The sequence below is a fragment of the Leuciscus leuciscus genome (genome assembly GCF_965113295.1).
Source record: "Leuciscus leuciscus genome assembly, chromosome: 22".
In the NCBI taxonomy this organism is placed as follows: Eukaryota; Metazoa; Chordata; class Actinopteri; order Cypriniformes; family Leuciscidae; genus Leuciscus; species Leuciscus leuciscus.
The window spans coordinates 3,463,066-3,483,435 of record NC_138746.1 but is presented as its reverse complement, the minus strand read 5'-3'; the positions used below and the strand labels follow the sequence as shown (position 1 = coordinate 3,483,435).

At 37.4% G+C, this 20,370-nt stretch overlaps 1 protein-coding gene across 2 annotated transcripts in view; it reads right to left on the bottom strand.

Moving 5' to 3' along the window:
* itga9 (integrin, alpha 9) overlaps positions 1-20,370 on the bottom strand; it is a 106,794-nt gene that overhangs the window by 48,625 nt on the left and 37,799 nt on the right. The window contains exon 15 of one of the 2 annotated variants that reach the window (XM_082153301.1): positions 19,784-19,938. In XM_082153301.1, the coding sequence (XP_082009427.1) occupies positions 19,784-19,938 (155 nt within the window). Of the gene's footprint in view, positions 1-19,777; positions 19,939-20,370 lie in introns of both variants that reach the window. The other variant, XM_082153300.1, reaches the window with a different exon arrangement.

Below are 20,370 nucleotides of genomic sequence, written 5' to 3'. Positions count from 1 at the left end.
AGTCCACGAGCTCAACTAAAACCCATGATAAATCACAGACACTCATTCCTGAAGTGTTAGTCCATGTACAGAAATGCCTTATTTCATAAACAAATCAAACTAGCAGCTCTCCAACAGCTGCAAAATGAGCCAAAGAAAAGAAAGCCTTCTGATGTCAAACAGATCATAATTAAACTGAGTGGAGAGAGACATGATGAGCTTTAGTTCAGTGGTTCACAACTGGTGTGTCACAACAACCCATACATGGGTCACAGGTCTGATAGTGAGAACAATGCTTCTAGATATATAAATAAGCATAGATGGTCACAGTGTTATTAAATGTATTATAGTATTTGGAATGAGCTTTTATTGTTATATTTTCAGCTTTCCTTTGTAATTCTGAATAATGTTCCTTAGTAATTGTTTAGTAAATTTGGTGGGTTTTAATCATTTGCATACTTTTTTTATTGTCTATTTTGCTTTTTTCAGTTTTAGTTTGCTATTTTTAACTTAATCTTCAACTTAATTATTTCAAATAGCATTTCTCATTCTTGGTTACCCTTTTTTTCTTTTTGGTTAAAAAATTTCTTCTAATATTTATGTGTATTTTTTCTGCTTCATTTCGAGTGAAAAACAATTTTTTACTAGTTTTACTTAAACAACACTGAGATGGGATGGCAAAATAACCAGACAACAGAGAAAACGCTTTCCCTAATAGTAATATATGAAGATTATATAATGCAAAAGTGACAAAATGCTCAATTTCACTCCAGCAATGTCGCATCTCTCTTAAGCATTTATTCAATTGCATCTAAAAAAATTACCTTTATCTTCCACTTCAACCTTTACCCATAAACGACACTTTATGCCACAAGTGAACAAGAGTTCAAGAGAAAGCGTCGCCTCGTTTCACAATATGTGTCTGCTTGCTGCAATTTTTCTTACTCATTTGCTGTGCTCCAAACCCTAGTGTAAGCAGCTTTGCTAACTAGCATCCTGACTGAATATACACAATGCATACACACATATAAAATGCATAATGCAATTTTGGTTTGTTGTTGCAATGCATTCTGGGAATAGACCTTTTGGTCTCCATACCTTTTGGAATGAGCTTGGAACACCGTTGTGAGAGTGATTTTGATGCCGTCATGTAGTTAGGCAGCTCACTAGGTTTCAAAACAAAGCTTTCCTCTTGAAATATTGTGATGTCAAGGCAGATACAATTTCGGCTTGTTTGCCCAAACTGCAGGAGTTATCACAGGGACAAATAGTTTCCAAGCCTCTCTATTAACCCCCCTGAGAACTGCTGACATTTTCCCATGAGAATGACGATGGTTAACACACACACACACTGGAGTGAGAGCATATGGGACGCCCATCACTTCAGCTGGCTGGAAACTGAATCCATCTGTGGTTAGTATGCAGAACCCCTCCACACTAACTGCTTTCCCCCTTACTGTATGCTATACAGCACACATACAACACACACTTCTAGATAATTGATAACACACTGGCTATGTAGTGGAATACATACACTGCACACTGTGCAACATATACAAAATATGCACCAATACATGCTTCAAACAGTCGAATGCTACATAGCTGTCACATGACCTTGCATATTCCGTGCAACTCACACAGTATATACTGCAGAATAAAGAAGCAAATGTACAGTATGAAAGAAATGATATAATACTCAAGGACACATAAGAGAATGAAATACTGGAACAATGTCCTTATAAAAAAATCAATAACAGTGAACTTTAATGGGCTGGAGTACATAATGTAAAAGGTATTTAGCATGTGACCCTCCATTGAAAACACAGCTGGGATTTATAAAGCTGGAGGTGCCATGCTCCCGTGGAGTAAATGGGCACATGGAAAACATTTTCTCTCTCAACAATGAAAAAATCATGAACATCTACCAACAAATTAAGGATTTTGCATATAACAGTTGCGCACAGCGCTAGTAACGTCAAGGTCATGGGTTCGATTCCTAGGGAAAGCAAGGACTGATCAAATGTGTATCTTGAATGCAACGCAAGTCGCTTTGGATAAAAGCATCTGCCAAATGCATAAATAAAGCCTGTTTTTGGACCAGATTATTATGGATGTCAACATGATTTAGCATGATTGGTCAGTTACTGGCTTATGTTTAATTATATGAAAACAAAAACAATTGAGTGACATCTAAAGACATGTTTGGTCTGTTCAGTGTCTTCATCTACCATAATAAAAGTAATGTCTTTGAACTATATTCTTTTGGGGGATTTTCTCAATTAACATATGTGATTAAATGATAATTGAATAAATAAATAAATAAATAAATAGCGTTGCAATTTCAATTGAAATAAAATAGGAATTATAAAAGAATAAACTCAAAAATACAATACTTTGAAAATTTGATGGGATATATGCTTAATTGCCAGGATAAAATTTCACGATAAAAAAAAACAAAAAACACTTATCTGAAAAATATGCTTAATTTTCTTCTTGCACAATATATTTCCATTTTTCCTCTTGATTTGTGTTGAAGTGACCTGCACATGCTCTTGACAGGTTTTGTGCAAAGAAAAAAAAAAGAAAAAAAAAAAGACTTGTTATTAGAGTGAGAACAAAGCATTCATCAAATGCTTACGGACACATCAGGCCAAGATACACACACTCTCTTAACACTTCACCAAAAATTAAACTGCCTGGAAATCTTTCCACTGTGCAAAAATACACTGGTATTTAGAAGGACATCCAGCAGTGCCTTTTCATTTGGAAGAGCAACAACTCAATCCCTTTGGCCTTGACATGTACAGTAATATTTCCATAGCTTTATACGTGCTCTCTGCTGTTATCCGTCTACATAAATGCCTGGAATAACTGATATGCCCTTAAGTTTAACTCACTTTGTGAGCAGGTGGGTCATGTCAAGGGTAAGTGTAGGGAGAGAGCCAACAAAATCCTTTACTCCTGCTACTCATTCCCAGAATTCCAAACCATTCCTCCTTCAATCATCCGGCCCGCTCGCTCTGCTCCGGCTCACGGTCCCCTTATCTGCCTGAAAACTGAGCACTCCTGTGAAGGTCCCACCAGCACTATACGCTCCCGGGAAGCACAAGTCATGAAGAGAGGATTGGGATTAGTTCCTTTTATGGAGTTGTAATGTGAGTTAGGGATGCTGGCTGGGAAATATGGCTTCCATCACAAAGTTATTCCCTAAATGCCAGTTCAAGAACACAGATCGTGTACAAAATGAGACTATGTATAAAAATCAAGTATTTTAAGAAGCTGCACTTAAAAATATTATTGTCTTCCTCAGTATTTTGTCTTGTTTTCCAGGACTTAAATACCTTAAATTACTTGAGAAGCAAAAAACTATTTTTGTTTTCTGAAAGAATGATAAAAATAATGCTTATTTTATGAGTTTATGCTTAAAACAAGGAAACATATCTGCAAGTGGCGTCATTTAAAGAGAAAAGTTTATTTTTCTGACCCGATAGTCAGATATTTTTTATTGGTTTAAGCGTAAAGTCACTGACTTTGATACATTTTTCAGAAGAGAAAAAAAACAAACACTTGTTATCTCATGTCATTTTGCTTCTCTGGTAAGTGTATCTTGATTTAAGGAGGTTTCGATATTTGCACTGGAAAACAAGACAAAAATGCTAAAGAAAATGTTCCTTTTATTTGCGTTTTGACCTCCTGCTTTTCTAGCATTCAGTCATTGAGAGGCATTAGATCATATCTATATGACTTAATGGCAGTAGTTATCTATAATGCATTTATCAAAACTGACAGGAGCCTAAAAATAATATATGCTTCGCCTTTCGCCAGAGATTCGATGTTTGCTCTGTTTTATTAAGAAAAACACAGGAATAACAAAAACAAAAAAGGTTATAGGACTTCCTTTTGGTAAGGGATGGACTTCCAGCTGTCATTTATATTCCATTTATAATAAAATCCTATATCCTATCTTTAAAAAAATAACATGCAAAACTACAAAAAAATAGCATCTAGGAAATTATTTTGCATTTCTCTACAATATTGTGAGAAAAATGAACGGCTGACTCTCCTATTTGGCTGAAATACTGTATATCAATGCATGACTTCAGATGTCCAGTGAATGTTCATATATTAAACTTGCCTGTTTTCTGTTCAACACCAGAGATTGTATTAGTTTTATCTCTGCTGAAGCAACTCTGTGAACGTCAGCTCATCCTGAACGGTCAGAACGGCAGCGACAGATGCTTCCTCCGTCTGATGAGATCAGGGCTCATAAAACTGGTCCACTTTTACCGTGTAGTTATTCTGGGTCTATTGTTCTAATCGGTGTAGCCTGGATACAATCTTTAAATCTACTGCGCGTGGGCCGAGAGACGCTTCAGCTCTTGTAAAATAAACGGCTATACTTGATATGTTTGAGCCCCACACACCGAAGGAAGTCCACCACCGCGCTCCAATAGGAAAACAGACACGATTCCAACAACAACCAGGGTGTGGATGAGGTTGACCGAGTCACCAGTGTGGCTGTTGTTAAACATTCACTAGAGAGAAGTCAGGTGTTGAACACCACACACATAACAGCATGTCCATCAGACCACGTAAATAAAACCCTCTAAAGTCCGGCTTTAGGGAACAGAAAAACACATTTATCAGAACAATGTGTGGTTGACAAAATGCACATTTATGCAAGCCAAATCTCACAATGGAAATGTTGCTTGAAACATGTTTTCTTGGTGCACATATACACTCAGCATTCATACACATACAGGAACTCATACACTTACAGGTAAAACTGGCAAATATCTAATCAGCCAATCACATGGCAGCAGCTCTAGGCATGTAGACTTACACACAACCATCTCTAGGGTTTACAGAGAATGGTCCGAAAAAGAGGAATATCCAGTGAGTGAAAATGCCTTGTTGATGCCGGAATTCAGAGGAGAATGACCAGACTGGTTCGGCTGATAGAAAGGCAACAGTAACTCAAATAAGCACTCGATACAACCGAGGTCTGCAGAAGAGCTTCTCTGAACACTCAACATGTCAAACACTGAAGCAGAAGAACTACAACAGCAGAAGACACACACCGGTGACGTGACACTCCTGTCAGATAACAACAGCAAACTGAGGCTACAATTCACAGGGACTCACCAGAACTGGACAATAGAAGATCGGGAAAACGTTGCCTGGTTTGATGAGTCTCGATTTCTGCTGCAACATTCAGATTGTCGGGTCAGAATTTGGTGTAAAGAGTGAAAAGCATGGATCCATCCTGCCTTATATCACCAGTTCAGGCTGCTGGAGGTGTAATGGTGCGTTATATATTTTCTTGGCACACTCTTAGTACCAATTGAGCATAATTTAAACGCCACAGTCTACCTGAGTATTATTGCTGACCATGTCCATCTCTTTATGACCACAGTGTATCATCTTCTGATGGATACTTCCAGCAGGATAACATGCCGTCACAAAGCTCAAATCATCTCAGACTGGTTTCTTGATCATGACAGTGAGTCACTAAACTCAAACGTCTCCACAGTCACCAGATCTCAGTCCAGTAGAGCAGATTTGGCATGTGGAGGAACGAGAGATCATCCGACAAATCTGCAGCAACTGTGTGAAGCTTTCATGTCAATATAGACCAAAATCTCTGAGGATTGTTTCCAGCACCTTGTTGAATCTATGCCATGAAGAATTAAGGCATATATAGTTATTAGATCTGATTACGTCATATTATACAGTATGATGATTGTCAGGGGACCCGAATTTTACCAATAAAAATCACTTGTGAAAGATGTGCAGTAGGTCGACAGAGTAAAGGAAGATCACTGCCGTGTTGAAACATTCATTCAGCTGCACGACACAACTCTCCAGCATCATGCTGTCTACTTTCCCTGAATTCAGCAAGCAACTAAACAGACGCTTGGCGACTTCATATGAAGTTTTCTCCCATTTCGACATGTTTCAGAGTTCTTTCCACGACATTAACTGTCGGTATTGTGGGTTTCTTGCAATTTAATATTTTTCCGTCACCATGTTTTATAAATAGATGCTGGAGTCGTGAGCGTGTTTATTGGGAGACAGCTGGATATGATTACCTTCCTGCCGTGTGGATTCATTGTATCAGCTTTCTTGGCCGGGCGTAAATGAAGCCCGTGGAATGGCATTGGAGGAATTGCAGCGTTATGCGGGACTGTTATATGTGGCAACACAAAGCCAGTAGTGTGGCAAACGGCCTAGTCCTCTCACTAGGTCAGAACTATGAATACCATCAGATCAGCACTGCAGGATCTGACACAGTATATGCATGTATGGGAAATAGTATCAGTGTTGTGTGACACTTAGCTCTGTGCCAAAACCTAGTGAGCAGCCTATACCTAGACAGCACTTTAGGGCACAATGCTTCTGGTGTGGTTTTGAACAGGGCTGCCTTCAAAGATAACTAATTTAGGCTCAATTTACTTAGCATTTCTAGACAAATTAGATTGGGGGGAAAAATAATCCAAAAAAACCTGAAATAATCTAGAGAAATGTTATAAATAAATAAAAGAACAAAAAGCGTTCTAAAGATTGTGAATACTTTTAATCAGCAAGCATGCAGTAAATTGATCAAAAGTGACATTTTTAATGTTGTAAAAAAAAAAAAAAAATCTTATTAATTATTTTCAGCTTTTAAAGAATCGTGAAAAAAAAAAAATTTGAATGGTTTCCACAAAATTACTCCGCACAACTGTTGTCATCATTGATATCAGAATGATTTCTGAAGGATCATGTGACACTGAAGACTGGAGTAATGATGCTAAAAATTCTGCTTTGGATCACAGGAATAAATTACATATTTAAATATGTTCAAATACAAAACAGTTATTTTAAATTGTAGATAATATTTCAAAAGATATTACAGTTTTTACTGTATTTTTGATCAAATTAATGCAGCCCTGGTAAGATAAAGAGACTTCTTTTTCAACTTTTGAATGGTAGTGAATATTGCATTTAACACTGAAATATCATTTTAATTAAAACGTGTGAGTGTGTGCTGTTTATTTCATGCTTAAAGTATCACATCTTTGCAACAAGCTTATTTCAGACTCAATAATCAGTCTCTTTCGAGGTTCACTTGAATTAGGATTATGCCTAACACAGCAGTAGACAGCTAGGTTTTAGTACGGAGCTCATGCCACATCTTTACAAGCAAGTATGTGTAACTTGCTTTACAAGTTTCTCTATCAGCATGCCAGTACAGTCTAAACTGATGAGTGTTGTGAGCTTAACTGTGTCAGTTGTATATCGAGCACGAGAGCAACACTTTAAAATGGGCTGCTATTGATTACAATCCTCACTTGCTCCTTACATTGCCTCAGACATCAGTGAAGCCTGTGCAGGATTTGAGGCATTTATGTAAACATGGTAAAGAGAACTATGAGAGACATACAATACAGCAACCAGACAGCTAAAGGAATCTGACAGCCTTCAGCTTCTCCATAGAGCGTGTGCTACAAATCCCAAGCCTATCTCATGTGGGACCGTGACTAATGGGTTTGCTATCGCTGAACGAGTGATTGAGCTGGACAGTAACAAAGTACATTTACTTGAGTACTGTACTTAAGTACACTTTTTGAGTATCTGTACTTTACTTGAGTATTATATTTTCTGGAAACTTTTAACTTTAACTTCACTTCACTTGAAAGACAAATATCGTACTTTTTATTCCATTACATTTCTGTCAAGGTTCTTGAGTAGAAAGTAGTAACATCAGTCAGAGTAAGATTTTTTTCATCTCTAAAACGTGAATGTTTTTTTTTGTAGGTGACAGATATTCAGGGGCTGTTTACACCTGGCCACTTCATGTGTTTTCTCAGATCGGATAGCTATCTGATTTATCAAAACGATTCCATTTACACCTGGTCACATAAATGTGTTTTTACGAAACGGATTTAAATCCGATCTTCAATTCCCGCGCTATATGCAGATTTAATGGAGTGCACGTCACCGAAAGCAAAAGATATGAGCTGCATTTTATTGATCATCAGCTAAAATTTCAAAGACCGCAATAAAAGAGAGCGGCAACAGCCCTGGTAAGATCATTTCGTTTCTTAAGAATTTACTTTTAATGATAATGATTGTGTGTTAAGCGTCTACGACTTACTTTCACTTTGATTTGCGATAGTTCGCACGTTGGCTTAATGAATAGATGCTCAGCTTCTCATCTGAGGTGATGCGTGTTCCAGTAGCGTCGTCATATCTGGCTATAACATTACATATAGCCTATAACACGCTCTCACACGTTTATTTTTTTAGCATTTTTGGAAGGAGTACAATTTACATATGTGGTTTCAACAACCAGATGCATTTACACTTGTCCAGTTTCGTCAGGAATGCGGCCCAGACCTCCTCCTCAAGTGGTTTGAGCGATCGGATTCAAATCCGTCTCGAATGCGTTTCGGAGGGCATTTACACCTGGTCTTTTCACGATCGGATAGCTATCCGATCTGAGAAAACGCATGAAGTGGCCAGGTGTAAACAGCCCCTCAGACAGCCTATCAGTGATCACTCTTGTAGGGTCACGTGTCGTGGAGTTCAGCGATTTTCCATCATGTTCTTTGAACACTACTACCCTGGAAATCCAGAGTTCTCGCGAGAGCACAAATTGAATTTGCTCAATGACTTTACTCTGGCGTCGAGTAATGATGCTCATTAAATATGCACTTGTATCCGAGCTGCACCAATCACATCGGGTTATCTGATATAGGCGAGCTAAACAGAAGACGACAGCGCTGTGATGTCGAAGTCATTAGTAAACATTGCAAGATGGCTATGGATGAACACCAGTTGTTTGTGAAACGGCTTTGGCCGCTACAATGAACGAGTTAGACTTGGCTTTTTATCTAAAAGAGGAACAGAAGACGCCGCTCGAATCCTTCCTTTGCAAGAAGGGCGTTTTTGCTGTTTTGCCGACCGGATACGGCAAGAGTATAATCTACCAGTTAGCTCCGCTGGTAGCTAAGCGTATGGGGCTTGTTGTGATTGGTCGTAGTGTTATCCAATAGCGTGCAGTGAGATTTTCAAATGCATGCTTGGTGCCGCACCTCGAGCTGGCCGATCTTTCTTTTAATCTTTCAGATTTAGGTTATGGATTTCCAGGCTAGAACACTACTCAACTGGTGGCAAAATGTACGAAGACAGATCCTCGGCGCAGTGCGTGCATCCACGGCAAATAGGTCTTTCTGTTTTGCTGTTTGTTAAAGCAGTTTTGCTGTTGGGCAGTTTTACAGCTATGGTTGTGGAGCTGGGTTTTAAACCAGGTTGGATTTTTACAGAAACACTTGATTCACATGTGCATAGATGACACACAGATGTGTAGGGGAGAGCAGGGGTGAAAGTACCATTTTTCAGAAAAACATAATTTGAAAAGATAATGCTTTAGACAGAGATATATTTGTGTTGTGGTCAGACACTCGCAAGTGTGGTCTATTAAAAAAAAAAAGACTTCAGCATAATTTCACTTTGAACTTAAGACTGCTCATGTTACTTTCGACCCCGTCAGTTGAGACGAAAGTAACACACAGGTGGGTCAAAAGTAACAACAATATACAAGCTAGATTTTTTGTGTCACTCTTGTTTTTTTTTATTAGCCTAAATATACATGAGTATGACCTTGTTAACATGTAACTGCAAACATATTTTGGCCTTTATCTTTGCAAAACATTTTTAATTTACATTTTCATTTTAAATTCTCTGTTTCATCAATGTTTCAAAAGTAACCCAACAGTACAAACTTGAATTGTTTAGAATATTTTTGTCAATCTATTTTATCAAATGTTTTTTCAACATGAAAAATATGAAAATTAAATTAAATTAGCATAATATAAATTCTCAACATAATGTAACAATAGTAATTTTTCACTATAGCGGGACGAAAGTAACAAGTGTTACTTTCGTCCCGACATGAACTCCTGACATTTAAACCCGATTTACTTTTATACTGAAAAACTCTGACAAGGCAAACTTCAGGGTGTGATACAGCACTTAATAACCTATAGATTGATCATTACTGTGTGACATGAAACGAAAAACACAACTTGTAATTAGAAAAAAGTACCATTTCAGTAATTTACTTATCATACTCGAAAACTGCTTTCCGGACCTAACCACGGGAAACGATGACGAAATCACATGATATTTGGCAGCTCCGTCAAGGGTTGCGTACTGAACGTGCTGTCATAGCTTGAAATGCTAATATAGTCAGGGCACTGAGAAAATCACTTTGTTACTTTCGCCCCGGTTCTCCCCTACTTCTTTTGTTGGGTGGTAGGAGTGTTAAAAAAAAAAAAAAGAAGATGATTATGGTCTTTTTTTTTGTCAATTCAGTTTAATTTCTATAGGTTTTATCACATACTAAAAGCTCTTAAATTCCACAGATACTACTAACTGATATGTGTATTCTCTAGGTTGCTTCAGAGGCATAAGGTACTGTAAGTATTACATACAACAATGCAACAATAATAAAACATTGCATTGACATTTACTTTTTACTTTTGATACTTAAGTACTTTTAAAAACGAGTACTTCTGTACTTTTACTTCAGTAAAAATCGGTCTTTACAACTTTTACCTAATATTTGACCAGTAGTATCTGTACTTTCACTCAAGTAAGGAAGTTGTGTACTTTGTCCACCTCTGGATATCTATGATGGAATGTAAATGCATATGTGATATATTATGCTAAGCTATTTATATAGACTTGCTATGAGGAAAAAACTGAATCAATATGAGGTACCCCTGACAATCATCTGACAATATATATTGAGGAATTCAGGCCTATTTGTTGCAATGGGATCCAGGGTGAACCACATCTAGTCTAACAGTCCAGAAAATACTATTGTCATTTCCTTTCTACTAGAGAGAACAGTGTGTGCGGCTGCCATAATAACACAGGAAATAGATTTGTCCCTCGCATCTGGTTCTGCTCATTTGAGTGTTGATTCCTCTAATGCCTCGTCCTTCAGCATGGACATTTAAACTTGCCCTGATCCCTATATGCAATATGGAAAATCCACCCAAGCAGTTTTTCGACCCATTGTGCATGAAAAAAACATTGGATTGTGAAAATGTCATGAGGTGATGAAGTGAACGGTTAGCATGAGGGTGGCAATGGTAAGACAAGAAACCAGCCGAATCTTCCACTCAACTCCAAAAGTTCATCCAAAAACATCCATCATGATCAAAAAACATTTAAAAAAAGGTGCTAGTGCACCACATATGCAGTATATCTGGCTAAAAATAACCAAGCAAAGAACATCTGGCAGTCTGGTATGATATTCCATAAAACTGTGCCAATAAAAACATGTTTAAAATGATCAACATGAATCCGTTACGTAATGCCTCCTATTCTAGCGGAGGGAAATTATAACTAGACTATTTACTAGAATTTTGAGAAGCCCGTGTAGATGCTTGTTTCTTTTGGCTGCATGCAGGGGTTTCACAAAGTTGTTCTAACCTCAGTGTGCACAGGAATGCTTGTGTCAAACCAACCACAGCAACCTTTGGAAAAGCACAATGTGTTCAATTAAACGTACGTCCTGCAGGTCAAATTTCATCTAATTAAATCACAACTAATTCTGGATTGCGCTGCGATGCACATTACTAAACAGGAAATGGTGTAGCTTGTTCCTGTTTGGGGAACTAATTGAATAAAGATAAACAAAATTATATTACTAGGGTTCAACATATGCATCTACTTGGCCACAATGAAGCTAGTCTTGGACATAATGTAAACATTATAATATGTAATAAAATATATTATTTACTGTATACCATTTTAAACACTCTTAAAAAACATTGATCTACTGCAAACATATTCACAATATTGAGAGTATATCAGTTATGCTAAAGAGAACATATTCAAACATCATATATACTGTATATTAACATACATAAAGTATATTAATATGCATGCATGCAGTTACATTATGTACCTTTAAATGCTTTTAACAGATACTGTTCTACTGCAAACATTAATATATTAATAGTTATGCTAATTAAGAAAAGATTAAAATAATATTTAAAGAAAATATTCAAGTTTTTCAAATGAACACTCCTCTAAACAGCAGATAAAAACAAAGCAGACTGTGATTGGACACTTTATATCTCTGTCAGAGGTATTCTCGCAACCGAATCCTAATGGCCCGGTCATGTGGCGAAGAATAAGAGTTCAATAAAGATTCAATACAAACGCGAAATCCAATTTCAAGGTCTATTTCAAAAAACTTGCGAGAACAAAAAAAGCAAAAAACAAAGTAAGATCAGCCAATGCAAATATCACATTCACTGGCCTCAACTGACCTAAATCAGCAGGTATTTACTTTGCTCAGAAACCAAGGTTAACAAAGAAAAACAATATGCAGATATCTCTTAAATCAAGATTAAGGTTCGTCCAAATGTTCTCCTGCAATATATAGTGAAGTGAGTCTGAACGCATTCACAGACTGAAACCAGTTCAATGTCACCGGAGGGCCAGAACAAGAGCTCCAGTTGACAAAACAACATCTCCCCGGACCTCTGTGACGTTCCTCACAGTGCTTTCACCGTGTGAGAGTCAGTGAAGCTTCCCTCCAGAGATCCCGGCGGAGAGCCAGCTGGTTTCCATTAGCATACCTCAGATAGAGAGTGGGGGTCCTGGCTTCTCGCGGGGAGACACTAACACCCGGATAAATGAGAGGAGAGCCGTGCAGACCCGACCCTCGGGACAGCAGCCAAATCACACTTGATGACGGGGATTTGTGCTGCTTTAAACTCGCCGACTGAATAAACACACTCATGTTTTGGAACATATTTGAGTGTTGTTTGACAAACCGATACGAGGCTTATAATTATGGGAATCCATTAGAGAGTGAATCAGTTTAATTTTTATCTGCATCATTTTTGGATTGACTATTTATAGTAAAGTCATTTTTTAAAGAAATTAATACTTTTCACTATCCAGCAAGGATGCATTAAATTGATCGAAAAGACATTTATAATAATACAAAATGTTGTTCTTTTGAACTTTCAATTCATCACTTGTAGCTGTAGCTCAAACAGTAGAGTGTTGGTGCTTGCAACGCCAAGGTAATGGGTTCGATTCCCATGGAAAGCAAGAACTGATAAGACTGTAAATGTGTAGCTTGAAATGCAATGTAAGTCGCTTTGGATAAAAGCGTCTGCCAAATGCGTAAATGTAAATATAAATGTCATCAAATGATCCTGAAAAAATGCATCACAGTTTCCCAAAAAAATGTGAAGGAGCACAAACTGTTTTCAACTTTGATAATAATCAGAAATGTTTATTGAGCAGCACATCAGCATATTAGAATGATTTCTGAAGGATCATGTGACACTGAAGAATGGAGTAATGATGCTGAACATTCAGCTTTGAGCACAGGAATAAATTACATTTTAAAATATATTTATGTAGAATATAAATTTGTAATAGTATTTTTTTAAATGTAATTTTTTTTTTTTACTGTATTTTTATTTAATAAATTCTGAGTATGAGTTCAAAAACAAAATACAAACAAAACTTCTACTCAAACTTCTGAACTGTGTAACTCCTTTGCTCTACTATACCACCCAGTGCACATGAAAACGGCCTGACAATATCCATAATATAACTCCACTAAAGCCATGCCTGGCATAATCAGTTTAAACAATCCTAAGACACGTCACAGGCACAGATACTTTTCTTACACAAACAGCTCTGCTAATGCAAACACTTCTCACAAATGCACAAAGAATACAGTGCAATAAAAGTACGTCTCACTTACATATGGCTGACAGGTTGATTCAAAGCTGCGCTAACAGGGGCAATTTACTTCAGACTAAGTTGAAAGTGTATGCAATGATTATACTCTTGCTGTGTGTATACTATGTACTTTGCAATATAATACAAATTCATACTGCAATTAGTAGAGAAAATTCAATATTAGATTAGATTTACATGTTCTGAAGAAAACGTGAGTGGAGTTTGCCCATGCAAAACTCGCCGGCATGATGCCAAAGTGCTGTGGGACGAGATACACACCAAAGTTGAACATGAGCAGAAGTAGAAGGGCCTTAGAAAGCACCAGCAAATCCCAAAAGATAACGGAGGAGATATCAGTTTTGAACTACTAAATATCAACCTGGATGGAAACACTTGTAAAGCCGTCTTTGTTGGACATTCAGACTTGTAATTTAAGTGAGATACAGAAGTTTCTCCACTGACAGACAGGATCCACGTCAAATCTACCGAGACAAGTGTGACAAATGAGTGTATTTACTGTAGATGAGGTGTGTTTAAGCTGCTTGATCCATTAAGGATCACCCAGTGAGAAGGCATGGTGATCCGCTGCCCACCCAGAACACAAGGACAACTTTTGAAGGCATTACGTTACATATCTCACTCATTAACCAGCCTTTAAAACACATATCCCTCTATCTGAGATTCACCAGTCCAAAAGAGTTTCTCCAAAACATTTAAAACATAAAATAAACCACGCAGACTCAGACCATCAGTGAAAAATGTGCAATAAACAGCAGATCTCTGGTTGTTTTAGGCCTTGAGAGGAGATTGTACAATGTTTGATTTGAAGTACAAACATAATGAAAGATGCAGCAACAAATCTGCAGTGTCTATAAACAAGATGAAATATTAAGATGCATTATGTCTCCCCTTCGCTACAGCAAAGCTGTATTCATGCGTATTTGTTAGCAGCTACTTTAAAGTCAAAGACATTTAAGGGTCATTGTGTAAAAAAGAGCCTTTTCTATTTCAAAAAGTTGATATTTAAAGCCTTTTACTCAAGGTCATCAAGAAACCTTATGCTTCTTAGAGAATTTAATGCTGGTATTTAATGCCACAAATACACAGTCTTCAATTCATAGATGCCACCGACGTCACAACAAATAGAACGCCGCCATATTTGCGACCGACTCGCCCGGTATGGCCGCCCAAACTGCCCATTTGAATGAGAGAGAGAGACAGAGATACCTGGAGAAAAATTATATTTTAGGCTCCGATCCTTATTTGTTACCCCCAGTTTTCTTTAGTCCATTATTATCTGCCCCAGACTTGCCCCAATTGGCCTTTCATGATATAGAAATACTTAAGTCATAGAGCTTCATGGCGCGCGTTCATGAGAGTCGAGGCGATGTCATGAATGAATCTATGAATCTGCAGCTGTTCAGCATGAATGAATATATCTAATCCGTCCATCAGCACAGCCAGAGACATCAGCCGAATATGATCAAATACTGCCATATCTGTCCGAAAGAACAGATGTTCAATTACAGAGAGAAGGTTTAATACACACAAATATCGAAATGAAAGAATCTTTCGAGTCGAATCTTTTTGAATGATTCACTCACGATTCGGCTGCGATTAAAAGCTATCAAGAGGTAAGGTCATCAGTGATTATAATATAACGACTTAAATTGCAGTTTGTTCGTCACATAAAGCTATCATATGAATAAATAACTATATTAATATAACGGACGAGTCGTATTAGATCACTTTTATGATACTTTTGTGATGTTTTTTTGTCTTTTATTATTATTATTTTTTTGCGTGACAGCCCCCAGTAGGCTAACGTTACTCATTCACTTTCATTACATCGACAAGAAGAGTCTCCATTAGGCTACATATTCAAAAATGTCCCTTTGTCTTCCACGGAAAGTAAACTTAAGGGTTTGCACATGAAGGTGAGTAAATGACGGCAGAATTGTCATTTTTGGAAGAACTAGTCCTTTAATATGCATTTCAAGGATGATATTATGCATCGTCTGCAGAGCTAACGTTACTTACACAAAATAACATCTAAAGCGCATGTGACGAAGACAATATCTTTATGAACTTCAGAAAAATATTTCTTAGATTTAGGTAGGTACTAACAGACAGACAAACAGTTATATTCAAAACAACCCCAAATCTTACTAACTTACCATGATAAAGTGCATTTAAACAGATCCAACAATAAAATGAAGACAAAACATTATCTGTCGATATCTGTCTGTATAATGTTGGCCACTGAGAGTATAATGGAAATATAATTAACCACAAACCAACATGAGACTTCAAGTCTTTTAAATAAATGATTCTCTCTTCTTTTGGTATAGAATAAAATACCAGTTCAGGGTTCCTCTTTAGGCTGTTGTTGCAGCCAACTGCACAACATATTGCAGGCATTACTGAGACCGGCGGTCGCAAAGATGGCGGCGCAAAGCTACAGTGACGTCATGTGAATCGAATGAATACTCAATAGCTTGCTCCGCAAAATCATGGGAACAAGGTTCACAATTTAAAGGGTTTGTTCACCAAAAAATTTAAATGATCTGACTTTCTTCTTTCAGCCGAACACAATCAGAGTTATATTAAAAAATATCCTATTCCAAGCTTTATAATGGGAGTGAATGCTACCTTGTTTTTACTTTTATGATGGATGGATGGATGTGCTTTTTTGGGCTTAAAAAAAGGTACCATTCACTTTAGGGGTGGAACGGTACATGTATTCGTATTGAACCGAAACGGTACGGGCGTCACGGTTCGGTGCATACATTTACACGGAGAATACACAGTATAAAAATAAATAAAACTTGCGTGCAAATTAATTAATGTGATGCGGAACTACTGTTAGATACGCGGGTTCTTTAGGGACACCTAATCTGTAGCTCCGCCTTAGCTCTGAAGCAGGCTGCGATGTAAAGATTGCAATGCTGGAATATGTTGTGTGTGTGTGTGTGTGTGTGTGTGTGTGAGAGAGAGAGAGAGAGAGAGAGAGGCGCGGACGCGAAAAAGTCCAGAAAGTTGCAAAGTGTTTACTTATATTTGTGTGTGTGTGTGTGTGTGTGTGTGTGTGTGTGAGAGGCGCGGGCGCGATCGAACAGTGGAAACATAAAAACATACTCCGTCATTTTGTTTATACAGGACATCATTCAAACTGCAAAGTTGTTTAAGTTACTGTTAATTAAAATTTTAAGGAAAACAAATATATTAATCTGAAATGTAACAAATTAATTTTCAATTCATTCAGGTACAATTACCAAACATATCTCAAGGTATTTTTAATTAATTTAATTAATAAACTAATTATATAAAACTATTGTCAGTGCACTACAAATAATGTGGTTCTATGCCTTTACTTTATTAATAAAACTTATTTAAAAAATACAAGGCTTAAGTAATTTATTTTCCTTTGGTGGTCCAGCCCGAAACATGCACAACCCCTCCGCATTTTTGTTTTGCTTTTCCCTCCATTGTACCGAACTCGTACCGAACCGTGATGTCTGAACCGAGGTATGAACCGAGCCGTGACTTCTGTGTACCGTTCCACCCCTAGTTCACTTCCATTATAAAGCTTGGAATAACCAGGATTTTTTTTTTATATAACTCTGATTGTGTTCGGCTGAAAAAAGAAAGTCATATACACCTAGAGTGGCTTGAGGGTGAGTAAATCATGGAATAATTGTAATTTAATTTGGGTGAACTAACCCTTTAAAATGGCCCCCTAATGACAAAACTAACAAAATATCTTCAACTTTTTTTTAATACATACCACATATTCAGTGTTTGTTGAGTTAAGTTGTTAAAGTCATTAGTCATGCATGTAATGAAAGAACACAAAAGGCACATTTTGTAGAATGACCCTTACCAGTCTTACAGCTGCCAAAGGAAAACCATGTGTGAATGTACTTAAGACCAGGTCAGCAAACTCTATTGTCACAGGCTTAATGTTGTTGGTTAAAGCATATTTGTATCATGCGCTGTTTCGTGTAAAGCAAAAACAGGAGCATGTTATGGAGCAAACCCTTCCTGTAAGAAGATCCCCTATGGAGAAGTGACTCATAAAGCATTGCCAGTGAAGTTTACAGGCTCTGTGTGGGCCTTCTCGTCACGGCCGGGACGCCCTGAGGATACTGACGCTGTGATAGCAGCCTGTTACCAGCAGACAGACAACAAGAGGCTAACTGTGTGCTCACAATGACCACTGTCTCTCGGCCCACTCACAAAACAAGGTCTCTCATTAAGTACGCAGCATTTCAAAAGGTAGTTGTTTGTCACCTGATGGTGGGTATCTCATTTTGATAGTGAGACTTTATTATAGGTCACTTAGTGAAAATCTCCTTTGACTCAAACCACACAAGCTCCTACATGATTTAATCAGAGCTCGGCACCAAAGACAGTCCTTTGAAGGGAAGATTGCAGTACATGGCAACACAATTTGGCCATTTCCACACACAAATCTATCGTATTGCTTCAGAACACAGCACACAAGTCATTTTTAAGTGTGCTCTTTTGAGTTTTTACGAGCTTGACAGTCAAAATTGCCATACTAACTATTTATTTAATGTGCATGTGTGAAATCACACCGTTTTCAAATTCATAGCTTGTTTTATTCGACAACCAGCAACAAATAAAAAACCAACAAAAGCTACTATTTCGAAGCAGTTACTGAAAACTGCGTATGGACATATTTGGTGCATGTTGATGGAGTGAAATAAAGTTCAGCACAATATGGCTTGACCTCCAGCACAGGGCTGTTTACAGTACAGGTCATGGGAGAGAAAAGACACTGGGTCAGTCGAGGACAAGTGCAGACAACATCACATGGACCAGCATGAATTCTGCGGTGCTTCTACATCCGGACTACAAGACATGTAGTCAAAATGAAATGGCGTTCACAACCCATTTAACTCTCGTAATGTCCCGGTGAAACAGGAACATTTTATGAGAAAGAAAGTAGACTGGGACTTTGAATGCATTGAATGCATTTTAAAAGTGAGCGTTACATATCATAATTGATATTAATCAACATTAAAATCACTCTATATTTACCAATAAGTAAGATGCTATTTAAATGCTTAGTTTTACGAAAGCTTGTAGTTTTTAAACATATAATGCAATGCAATACAATGATGATTAAGAGACGAAAAAATAAACCTTCCTCAAAAGCCTGATGTGCCGGAAACTCACATTTGAACATGATTCAAAATTTGCGTATTAAATATAAAACAGTAGCCTTCACATGGTTAAAACAGCAACCTAAAATTTTTGCTTTTTGGCTATTGGTTATTAAAGGGTTAGTTCACCCAAAAATGAAAATTCTGTCAGTAATTACTCGCCCTCATGTTGTTCCAGCCCCGTAAGACCTTCGTTCATCTTCGGAACACAAATTAATATATTTTTGATTAAATCTGAGAGCTGGCTCACTCCTCCATAGGCTTCTAAGACACTATAACTTGCTGGCCCAGAAAATGCATTAAAGACATCGTTAATATAGTCCAAGTGACTCCAGTGGCTCAATCTTAAGTTTATAAAGCGACGAGAATACTTTTTGTGCGCAAAAAAAACAAAAATAACGACTTTATTCCACTATTTATTTCCTTCTCTCTGGGCCTCGAGTTTTTTCACGTAGTGTTTTTCTGGGCCAGCAAGTTATAATGTCTTAGAAGCCTATGGAGGAGTGAGCCAGCTCTCAGATTTAATAAAAAATATCTTAATTTGTGTTCCGAAGATGAACGAATGTCTTACGGGGTTGGAACAACATGAGGGGTGAGTAATTACTGACAGAATTTTCATTTTTGGGTGAACTAACCCTTTAACTTTTGATGAAAGATTACAAAGACAAATTTTATTTGTTAGGATAACAAGGATGAACGCACAACAAGACCAGGAATGTACATTACGGAAGTAAAACGGGTACATTTTGATTTCATATTGACTCAAGGACAAATCCCTGGAGTCTGAACCTGTGGAACATGAGGTATGCTGGGATATCTTTGAGTAAACTCACCCTTACAAAGGACGTGTACTGATGGCACTGCTGTCGGTTGATTTCCAGGCTGAAACGCTGACTTACAGCTCCGGTCTGCTCAACACCGTTTCCAAAATACACCCGGGCCGGCAGACCTTTGTGTCTCTTATCAGCATCTGCTGTTAGATTGTACAGCAACTCTGAGGAGGAAAACAGACACACACATTTCTGTAAGACAACAATGTGTAAACATCTCTCATAACATGATCTGTGGTTAAACACTCACTATCAGAAGCATTCCAGGGCGATTTTAGATTTAAAAACAAAGTCAAGTTAAGACGTCAAGTTCCCACTGTCAAAGTTGTGGAAATGAGAGAGAACAGTACAAGAACATTTCCTGGGCCACGTCCAAGAGTTAAAGGTTTCATTTGTGGAAGTCTGAGAAAACAGCAAGGACATTGAAGAAGAAATATGGTTCAAACTGTACTGATGAATCATTAAAAAATAAAATAAAATAAAATAAATAAAATAAAAACTTGAATGAATAAATAAATAAATATTTAATGATAAATAAGTACATTTCAACAATATAATGCAAATAAAATCTCAGTATCATTACTGTTATATTGTGA